The sequence below is a fragment of the Hylobates moloch genome, unplaced genomic scaffold (genome assembly GCF_009828535.3).
Source record: "Hylobates moloch isolate HMO894 unplaced genomic scaffold, HMol_V3 SCAFFOLD_16, whole genome shotgun sequence".
Classification (NCBI taxonomy): domain Eukaryota; kingdom Metazoa; phylum Chordata; class Mammalia; order Primates; family Hylobatidae; genus Hylobates; species Hylobates moloch.
Genome location: NW_026652291.1, coordinates 58,279,595 through 58,290,979, shown reverse-complemented (window position 1 = coordinate 58,290,979; position 11,385 = coordinate 58,279,595). Strand labels below are relative to the sequence as shown.

At 40.5% G+C, this 11,385-nt stretch overlaps 1 protein-coding gene across 8 annotated transcripts in view; it reads left to right on the top strand.

Annotated features, from left to right (window-relative positions):
* HNRNPC (heterogeneous nuclear ribonucleoprotein C) overlaps positions 1–11,174 on the top strand; it is a 57,690-nt gene extending 46,516 nt beyond the window's left edge. For 6 of the 8 annotated variants that reach the window (XM_032180440.3, XM_032180448.3, XM_032180450.3 and 3 more), the window contains 4 exons: positions 9,000–9,157; positions 10,189–10,302; positions 10,545–10,705; positions 10,805–11,174. In XM_032180440.3, the coding sequence (XP_032036331.1) occupies positions 9,000–9,157; positions 10,189–10,302; positions 10,545–10,705; positions 10,805–10,888 (517 nt within the window). In that variant the 3' untranslated portion in view covers positions 10,889–11,174. The remainder of the gene's footprint in view (positions 1–8,999; positions 9,158–10,188; positions 10,303–10,544; positions 10,706–10,804) is intronic. The other 2 variants (XM_032180446.3, XM_032180452.3) reach the window with 1 other exon arrangement.
* Positions 11,175–11,385: the final 211 nt, after the last annotated feature.

The window sequence follows — 11,385 nt, the reverse complement described above, 5'->3', positions numbered from 1 at the left end:
TTTTTTTTTTTTTTTTTTTTTTTTTTTTTTTTTTTTTTGTGATGGAGTCTCGCTCTGTCACCCAATCTGGAGTGCAGTGGTGCGATCTCAGGAGCCCTGACTCTTGAGGTCACACCATTTCTCCTGCCTCAGCCTCCCGAGTAGCTGAGACTACAGGTGACCGCCACCACGCCCGGCTAATTTTTTTGTATTGTTAAGTAGAGACGCGGTTTCACCGTGTTTGCCAGGATGGTCTTGATCTCCTGACCTCGTGATCTGCCTGCGTTGGCCTCAAAGTGCTGGGATTACAGGCATGAGCCACCGTGCCCAGCCCAGCCATTTGTTTACTCTTCCACAAATGTATTCAGATTATTACCCATTTTTGTATTAGGTTGTAGGATTAGTTGTAGGATTCGTTATATATTCTGGAAACAAGACTCTGAGTACAACATCTGATACTGTTTGAAAATTTTAACTGTTTCTTATAATTCCACCATCCTGCTCTGTAGTTATAGGAGATATGTAACTATCCCTTTGTGCTAAGTCGTTTTGCAGAGTTTTTAAGAATTATGGGTTTTTTAATAGACTGAGTAAATTATAGATTACTGGACTCTGGAAATTATATATAAGCGGTAGATGGAAGTTTGTGGAGGCAATAAACTAGAACATTGCTTGCTGTTCAATAGAACATTTAAGTTCAGTGCCCACATGTGACTGATAGTGCAGGTCTAGGATGCTGCAAAAATCAGTTTTACTGGGTAGAATGAGTCTAGAGTTGTGTAAGTTATAGGAAATGTAATGACTAAAGCCTACTCTCCAGGAAGGAAATAACCCAGACTGCAGTTGTAGAGCGAATGTTGAAAGAGTAAATAGGAGAAAGTCATCTGTAGAAATAAACTAGTGTTTGTGGTGTCCTTACAGCAGGCATATGATATCAGCTCCAAATTCACATTCATCACAGGCACAATAGCTGTGTTTTTTGCATGTGTGGTTTTTTTTTTTTTTTTTTTTTTTTTTTGAGACAGGATCTTGCTCTATCGCTGAGGCAGGAGTGCATTGGCACGATCTCAGCTCACTGCACCCTTTGCCTTCCGGTTTCAAGGGATCCTCTTGCCTTAGCCTCTCCTGAGTTCCTGGGAATACCAGTGCACCACCATACCTGACTTTTTTTGTGTGTTTTAGTAGAGACAGGATTTCACCATGTTGCCCAGGCTGGTGTCAAACTCCTGGTATTAGCCACTGGGCCTGGCCAATAGCTGATTTTTTTTTTTTTTTTTTTAATAAATACCTTGAAAATAGATTGAATTTTTTGGTAAAGTATGATATTCAACTTTTATCTGATTTTCATTGGGAAGTCCTCTGCCTTGATCTTTATGAAGCTAGAAAATCAAAACACCAATCCTGGCTTTTCAGCTATTATATGGATAGTGTTCGGTTTGTTACACGTTGTTGATTGTGTGATTTATGGATTATTATTTCCTAGAAGTCAGTTGGGAACTTCATTTATTTACTCAACAAATATTTGTTATGATCCTGCTGTGAGGCATTGTATATATCAGGAATACTATAATAAGAAATAGAGGCCGAGAGTGGTGGCTGACGCCTGTAATCCCGGCACTTTGGGAGGCTGAGGCTGGTGGATCACCTGAGGCCAGGAGTTCGAGACCAACCTGGCTAACATGGTGAAGCCTCATTTCTACCAAAAATACAAAAAATTAGCTGGGCGTGGTGGTGGGTGCCTGTAGTCCCAGGCTGAGGCAGGGGAATCACTTGAACACAGGAGGTGGCCTCAGAGAAAAGGGGTTGGGTTAAAGACATCACGTGAAGCATAAGGCATAATGTCTTTAGCTTTTACTTCCAATGAGATGGGAAGCTATTAGAGGGCTTTGCGAAGAGAATGGGAGGGTCTTATTCATATTTTAAGAAGATCACACTTACTGAGAAAGATAATGGGGTTGGCTGTTCAGAGAAGCAGTGATTTTTGGTGGGACCAGAGAAATGTCAATGGGAGTGATGAAAAGCAGATGGATTTTAAAGGTGATGATGAAAAATTTGCTTATGTTGTGAGGCCTGAGGGAGGAATCAGAGATGTAGCCAGCGTTTTTGTCTGGACAACTGGAATTATGGAATTTATAGTGACAGTGATTGGGAGGAGCTAAGGTGAGGAGCAAATATCATAGATCCGTTGTGGACATGTTAAAGTAGATCCATTTGGAGAGATATTAAGTAAGCAGTTTTTTATATCATTCTAAGGGAGTCATCTGCTTAGAGTTTATAAAACCACAATACTGGATGAGTGGAAACAGAAGAGAGATTCTGGGGGTACTGTGACCTTTAAAGAATGTGGCGATAAGGAAGAAATGAGCAAAGGAGATTGAAAATGCCAAAATGAAAAAAATGGAGAAGCATGAAGTATCTTGGAAGCTGTATGAATATATGTCAAAAGAGTAGAAAGGCAAACGAGGTCTGTCATGTCATTAATAGTTGAAGTAGTATGAGAATTTAGAAAACGTCTTTTTGAATTAGCAGTGTCATTGGTGACCTTTGACAAAGGTAGGTACTGGTAAAGGCAGAAATCTTACAGAGATTTCAAGTGAATGGAAAGATAGAAATTGGAGTCGGCATAGAAAACATACAATAAATCACCCTTTTGGTGTATAATTCCTACATCAGATTTGATTTACAAAATGCATAGTCATATAACCATAACTATAACCAAGATAGAAATAGTTCCCAATTCTTTGCAGTCTGTTCCCTAGCAATCATATCTGTTCCTTAAAAGGAATTTTATTGTAAGTGAAAGAGCTTTTTACTCTTCTATGTTGATAAAATGAGAATTTTAGAAATACATACTTTTTTTTTTCTTTTTCTTTTCTTTTCTTTTTCTTTTTTTTTTTGAGAAAGAATCTCGCTCTGTTCCCAGTCTGGAGTGCAGTGGCGCGGTCTTGGCTTACTGCAACCTCCACTTCCTGGGTTCAAGCGATTCTCCTGCCTCAGCCTCCCAAGTAGCTGAGATTACAAGCACTCACCACCATGCCCAGCTAATACTTGTATTTTTAGTAGAGATGGGGTTTCACCATATTAGCCAGGCTGGTCTTGAACTCCTGACCTCATGATCTGCCTACCTCGGCCTCCCAAAGTTCTGGGATAACGGGCATAAGCCACTGCTCCCAGCAATTTTTTTTCTTTGTCTCACAGGCTGGTCTCGAACTCTTGGGCTCAAGCGATCTGCCTGCCTTGGCCTTCCAAAGTGCTGGGATTACACATGAGAGCCACTGCATGTGACTCAATTTCAGGTTTTTTTTGAGACAGAGTTTCGCTTTGTCTCCCAGGCTGGAATGCAGTGGTGCGATCTTGGCTCACTGTAACCTCTGCTTCCCAGGTTCAAGCAGTTATCGTGCCTCAGCATCCTGAGTAGCTGGGACTATAGGTGCATGCCACCACACCCTGCCGACTTTTTTGTATTTTAGTAGAAACTGGGTTTCACCATGTGTTGGCCAGGCTGGTATCTTAACTCATGATCTCAGGCAATCCACCTGCCTCGGCCTCAGGAAGTGCTAGGATTACAGGCATGGGCTACCACGCCCAGCCTCAATTTCAGTTTTTTAAAAAATAAAATTGCACCACGTTGTCAGTTTAAAATTTTATCTTTGGTAAAGATCGACTCTGACATACGGGAGTACGTGTATTGTTGAAGAAGAAAAGCCAGGGATTTTTTTTCCCTTTCTTAAAACAGTCTTGAATCCAGTCAGGTTTCTGAATTGAGGATTGATCTAGGACTCAAGCAACCTGCATGTTACAGACTAGATTCTTTTTTTTTTTTTTTTGAGACGGAGTCTCGCTCTGTCACCCAGGCTGGAGTGCAGTGGCGCGATCTCGGCTCACTGCAAGCTCCACCTCCCGGGTTCACGCCATTCTCCTGCCTCAGCCTGTCTGAGTAGCTGGGACTACAGGCGCCCGCCACCATGCCTGGCTAATTTTTTGTATTTTTAGTAGAGACGGGGTTTCACCATGTTAGCCAAGATGGTCTTGATCTCCTGACCTCGTGGTCCGTCCGCCTCAGCCTCCCATAGTGCTGGGATTACAAGGGTGAGCCACCGCGCCCGGCCGACTAGATTCTTTTTGACTCAAAGTTTTCAGGTGCATTTTCAAATTGTCTTCCCATGAAATGTCTGGTTTTGTGTTAAGATAGTTTCCTAATGAAACCATCAAGACACACCACATTTGCCCTTAATATGCAACATTTCATTAAGATGTCAAATTTTATTCCTCTTAAGTATGTACATTTAATGTATTTTTTCTTCTCTCTTTCCAAGTTGTCAGTGGAGCCATTTTCAATCAAATGGCTTAGAATTTACAAAAATATCCCTAAATACTAATATTTTTAACTCTTTCTGATAGAATATTACAGAACCAATTATTGATTGATGCCATTGGCTCAGTATAGGAGCTATTGCTACCTATTCTTTGGTAGTAGGGATGTTTGTGGTGTTCCCCAACCCGTATCAGTGATCTTTGGACAAGGCTAACCCAACAGTGTGGTAATAACCTATTTCCATTTTTTCCCTTAATTACCAGAATTGTATTTAAAAATTATGTTGGAGTTTCCCCATGTGGTGCATACCTTGTGTAGCTCCAGTGGTGAGCAAATGAGCATACTGGTTTACCATTTAATCCTTTTATATTTTAAGTGAGTGGTGCATGCAGTTGGTAAACTGGTGCTAGACTAACCAAGACAGAATGTTTGTGGTGAAGTACTTGCAAATAACGTTAGAAATAATCGATTTCAGTTTAGAAATAAAACACAAGCTGCAAAAATTTTGCTAGTTGATTTATTTTTAAGCACAAAATCAAGAATTCCAACTACGTTACGAACATTTTCGAGGCAAGGACTACTTCCTCAGATGTGAATGAGAGTCCCATTTCTGCCTGAGCAGCATTCTTTGTAACTAAAAGCCCTATCGGCTGAAATATTTTGAAATATTTTTCTTCAGAAAGGTAGAGAATTTATATCAGTTTTTTTATGTACATAGTTAAGTTTGAGGCAGATGTCTGTCATCAATTGGTAGTTCATTTAACTAGTATTTACTGGAGATAGAATGGAAAAAACTGCTCCTTTGGTTCTCTTAATTTTTGTTTTGAGACGGAGTCTTACTCTGTGATCCATGCTGGAGTGCAGTTGTGGGATCTTGACTCGTTATGAACTCCGCCTCTTAGGTTCAAGCGATTCTGTCCCTCAGCGCCCCCTCCCACCCCCACCCCCCGCCCCGTACCTGGGATTATAGGAGTGTGCCACCACACCTGGCTAATTGTTTGTATTTTTAGTAGATGCTGGGTTTCACCATGTTGGTCAGGCCGGTCTCCATCTTCTGGCCTCAAATGAACTGCCTCCCAAAGTGCTGGGATTACAGGTGTGAGCCACCCAGTCTGGCAAAACAGAGTATTTCAATCTGTTCACATTTTTAAGATGAGAATCAGCTGTGGTCCATTAAGTGGTCCATGTCCCAAATTATTATTAATAGACTAACTTCTACTCTGGTGTAGTGTTGACATGTATTATTAGACAGGTTTTTTGAGACCCAGGAAATGTCACTGTTTGCAGCTAATGTCTTATGGTTAGAATTTCCATTTAAGAAGCTTCCCTTTGAAAACCTCTTCTTAGTACATGTCTTGTAATGCTTTTACTTTGGAGATTGGGGTAGACATTCTTTGTCTTTTTTTAAATTTTTATTTATTTATTTTTTTGGTGATGGGGGAGACAAAAGTTTTTGCTCTGTCGCCCAGGCTGGAGTGCAATGGCTGTCTGCAACCCCCGCTTCTTTCCTGGGTTCAAGCAACTTTCGTGCCTCAGCCTCCTGCGTAGCTGGGATTACAGCTGTGCCACTGCATCCAGCTGGTGTGTTTTGTCATTTTTTTTTTCTTTCTCTTTCTTTCATTTTTTTTTTTTTAAGACAGAGTCTTGCTCTGTCACTGAGGCTGGAGTACGGTGGAATGATCTCAGCTCACTGCAACCTCTGACTTCCAGATTCAAGCAATTCTTCTGCCTCAGCCCTCTTGAGTAGCTGGAATTACAGGCGTGTGCCACCACGCCCAGCTAATTTTTGTATTTTTCATATAGATGGGGTTTCCCCCATGTTGGTCAGGCTGGTCTCGAACTCCTGACCTCATGATCCGCCTGCCTCCACCTCCCAAAATGTTGGGATTACAGGTATGAGCCTGCATGACTGAGTGGTGTATTTTGTCTTAATCTGTTCAGGTAATTAATGTCTCTAGAGTGTTTTAATTTCTTAATCTGACTAGAGTTTATACCAACACCATCACGTTTGATTATGGGTGCAGTTGCAATTCTCCTAGAGTTTAGTCCTTGTTCCCCTGGTAAAAGATTTTAAACAGCCTAGCCTTAATCAGTAAGTAATCAGCAGCTATTGTTGCCTCATTTATTATATAGCTTTCTTGTTTTTTTTGAGACAGTCTTGCTCTGCCCAGGCTGGAGTGCAGTGGCACGATCTTGCTCACAGCAAGCTCCGCCTCCCGGGTTCACGCCATTCTCCTGCCTCAGCCTCCGGAGTAGCTGGGACTACAGGCGCCTGCCACTACGCCTGGCTAATTTTTTGTATTTTTAGTAGAGACTGGGTTTCACCGCGTTAGCCAGGATGGTCTCGATCTCCTGACCTTGTGATCCGCCCGCCTCGGCCTCCCAAAGTGCTGGGATTACAGGCATGAGCCACCGCGCCCGGCTGTGTAGCTTTCTCATAGTGAGAATTTCTGCTTAATTTTTAGCTGGTTCTTGAAGTAGTCATACTGAGCTTCTTAATATATATCCCTTTTAACTTAAAGGTTGTCACACTATGTATGTTTTTTTTTCTATTTTCACGCTTACCCTCCTCAGCATTTTTGGAGGCAAGGACTACTTCTTCAGATGTGAATGAGAGTCCATTTCTGCCTGAGCAGCATTCTTTGTAACTAAAACCCTTAACCGGCTGAGACTGTTACATAGATTGAAAACAAAACTGTATTACTTGCTTTATTTTGGCTATGGTCAGATGTAATAGTAGGTTTTAAAAAGAAATTCCAGTGATAGTACGCAACTAGCTAGCTAGCTAGCTCATTGGTTTCTATACAGATGCCAGTGAAGGTTAGTGGCTTAGGAGGTAAGATTAGATATTTATTTCCATCGGACTGGGGCTTAAGCTCAGTTTAATGCTCGTGGATATGGATAACTTATTTTGATTTACCTCCAGAAATTGTCGTTAAGCAATTGGTGTTTGTGCAAGTGTTACCATCTCTCACAAAGGATATCAGTTTCTGAACACTGATATTTTATAGTTTCTGTATCATTATATTTTGAAAGATTTTGGTCAAAAAGACTAAAAGCTTTATGTCAAAATGGGAAAGTAGTGATAATAAAAAGTTACTCAGTATCTTTTTCTTTGCACTAATTCCCATGAATGGATTAAACTAAGAGATTAACCATACTTAGGGGAAATACCAACTTTTTTTGTTTTGTTTTCTTTTCTTTTTTTTTTTTTTTTTTTTTCCCCCGAGACAGTGTTACTCTGTTCCGCATTTTCCGAGTGCAGTGGTGCAGTCATGGTTCTCTTACCTCCTGGGCTCAACCTGTCTTCCCACCTCAGCTTTCCTTGCTCTTTATTAATTTAGGAAAATGTTCCTGTCCATAGCCACTCCTGGGACAAGATTAAACATTACTTTGTTGAAATAGCGTGGAAACACTTTAAGTTAATAGAGGAGAGAATTAGCAATGAGATCTTGTAAATGTTTTCACTACAGGAAGATTGGAGATATTACAACTCAGAATAACTTGCCACCATTGTATATATATAAGAGGGAGAATCATGACAAAGATGATTAATAATACTTTTAAAGTTCTTGACTATCACATTTGTTTTTTAAGAAATCTTTGGAGTTAGGCAGAGTAGTTGGTAGGTGTATTTTTACAGAGTACCTGGGCCTTTGCGTTAAGTTAGTTGCGTTTTTAAAAAGCTTGTAGAATTGAAGACCTTTTCATATGTTGCCATAGGTTCTTACATGGAAATGACAGTGTGGAATGTAGAAAGTTTAGAACTGATGTCCATGTAAGAAGTATTTTGTTCTGTTTTGAATTTTCTCTTTACAAATGTAAGTGTACCAAGCCACTGCTTTTGTGTATCTTTATCAGTCACTGGGATATACTAAGTTTATTATTATAAGACATTTGAAATTAAGATTTCTAATAGAAACAGCAATTAGTTGAGCAACTAGTGTTTATTGAGTGCTAAGTGTGTACTGGCCAGTGAATTTAGACACAGGTGAGTAGTGAACAAGATAGACAGTGGTCTCTGCCCTTTTGGAATTAAGCGTAAATTTAGTTAGAAATGATACTACCTGTTTTTATGTGAGATATTTTAAATCAGTAGTATTTATACCCAGCCAACACATTTTGCTAGGATTCCCTCAGTTACAGGAAATTGTCCTGATTTCATATATCTGAAATTTTATATGGTTCAACCTTATATCACTAGTTGTAATAATTTGTGTGCTTCTGTGGGTGAAAAGAATCAGAGATTTCGCTAATGCCATATACCACTGTTTATATACCCTTTTAATTGGAACCTTTTAAAGAGTATTTGACCTTATGTGAATTGTTTATTGTAATGTACATGTGAAAATAATAAGATCCAAACAAAGGCTATTCATTATAATAAATGCCCTGTTAATACTGCCACTAGTACAGAGGAATCATTTATATCCAGTGCCAAAGGCCAGCCAACCATATAATTTGATATATGTATTTTCCTAAGGAAAAGTTGCTGCCAGTATTACAACTATTTTATGTGCCTAGGTAAAGAAATAATGGGATAAGATTTCTAAACCCCACTATGGAGGTTTTTGCTGGCCTTCTTAATGAAATTTAATGAAAGGAAATGACTAGAGACAATATTTATTATTTATCATAAGGTCTGTTGAATTGTGCTGAGTTAATGTTAGGTTTGAACGAATTCCATTTTCCTTTTATCCAATAGGATGTACAGTTACCCAGCACGTGTACCTCCTCCTCCTCCTATTGCTCGGGCTGTAGTGCCCTCGAAACGTCAGCGTGTATCAGGAAACACCTCACGAAGGGGCAAAAGTGGCTTCAATTCTAAGAGTGGACAGCGGGGATCTTCCAAGTCTGGAAAGTGTATGTATTATTTCATTTTGTGATTTTTGGTATCTCTCGTGTTTTGAAATAGGGAAGCTAATGCAGTTAGAATATTTTTGTGCCACGTGACTGTGTATTCAAAATAATGGAAGAGGCTGGGTGTGTGGTGGCTCATGCCTGTAATACCAGCACTTTGGGAGGCCCAGCTGGTGGATCACCTGAGGTCAGGAGTTCAAGACCAGCCTGTCCAACATGGAGGAGGAACCCCATCTTTACTGAAAATACAAAAAATCAGCCGGGGATGGTGGTGCATGCATGTAATCCCAGCTAATTGGGAGGCTGAGGCAGGAGAATCGCTTTTACCCAGGAGGCGGAGGTTGCAGTGAGCCGAGATCGTTCCATTGCACTCCAGCCTGGATGACAAGCAAAACCCCATCTCAAGAAAAAAAATAAAATCCAAAATAATAGAGGAGACAAGATTGTGATTGAGTGGCCAATTCTAGACTGCAACAGCTAGGTAATTTGAAAAATGTCATTTGACTTTATGTAGTTGATGTGTGTGTTTCTGAGATTTTTTGTATGTTATTTAAAAACTAAAATTCAGATAGTGTTCAGTATGTTGATTTTTTAACTTTTCTATATTGAACTCCTCCTGTAACTGGAAATATGGAAGGCAGTAAAACATTACAGAAGGCCTGATGCAGTGGTGCGTGCCTGTAGCCCCAGATGCTTAGGGGGAGGCTAAGACCCTGGGGATCTAGGCTGTAGTGGGAGGATTTCATGAGGCCAGGAGTTTAAGTTCACTGTGATTGTACGTGTGAATAGTCACTGCCCTCAGGCCTGGTCAACGTATCGACAGCCTAGATCTAAAAGACATTAAAAACAATAAAACCATTACAGAAAGTGCTTTATAATAGAACCAAGGGCCTTTATTACCGAGAAATCTGTACTGGCTCTGTTTCTCCCTGGGTATCTCCTGTGAGCTCCTGATGTAGTCTAGTGCCAGTGTATTTGCTAACTCATGTCTTCTGTACATTTGATTTTAATCCAGTATTTTGTTTATATTAAAGTGAAAGGAGATGACCTTCAGGCCATTAAGAAGGAGCTGACCCAGATAAAACAAAAAGTGGATTCTCTCCTGGAAAACCTGGAAAAGATTGAAAAGGAACAGAGCAAACAAGCAGGTAAATGGGTTTTCTGCTTGCCCTGGGTATACAGTTGGGTTAGTTACATAAGGCACTTGAAAGTACATGTTGGAATAGTGGAATATAAAGCAATGTAATATGAAACTTGGGGAGTGTGAATTGGGAAGGGCGTTTGTGTGGGAGGATTTAGATTTGTGCTGCAGTTCGTGATCCTTCGTGGGGATTGTCTACATCCTGTTGATGTTACTGCCACTAGACAGACTTGTCCTTCTCATCCCCAGTAGAGATGAAGAATGATAAGTCAGAAGAGGAGCAGAGCAGCAGCTCCGTGAAGAAAGATGAGACTAATGTGAAGATGGAGTCTGAGGGGGGTGCAGATGACTCTGCTGAGGAGGGGGACCTACTGGATGATGATGATAATGAAGATCGGGGGGATGACCAGGTGAAAACCACGGGAAAGGAAAGAAAAAGGTGGTGGAGGGGGGCTCAGGGACAAATGGAGTGCCTCTAACTCCATACTGTTTGTGTCTGTTTCTCACAGCTGGAGTTGATCAAGGATGATGAAAAAGAGGCTGAGGAAGGAGAGGATGACAGAGACAGCGCCAATGGCGAGGATGACTCTTAAGCACATAGTGGGGTTTAGAAATCTTATCCCATTATTTCTTTACCTAGGCGCTTGTCTAAGATCAAATTTTTCACCAGATCCTCTCCCCTAGTATCTTCAGCACATGCTCACTGTTCTCCCCATCCTTGTCCTTCCCATGTTCATTAATTCATATTGCCCCGCGCCTAGTTCCATTTTCACTTCCTTTGACGCTCCTAGTAGTTTTGTTAAGTCTTACCCTGTAATTTTTGCTTTTAATTTTGATACCTCTTTATGACTTAACAATAAAAAGGATGTATGGTTTTTATCAACTGTCTCCAAAATAATCTCTTGTTATGCAGGGAGTACAGTTCTTTTCATTCATACATAAGTTCAGTAGTTGCTTCCCTAACTGCAAAGGCAATCTCATAGTTGAGTAGCTCTTGAGAGCAGCTTTGAGTTAGAAGTATGTGTGTTACACCCCCACATTAGTGTGCTGTGTGGGGCAGTTCAACACAAATGTAACAATGTATTTTTGT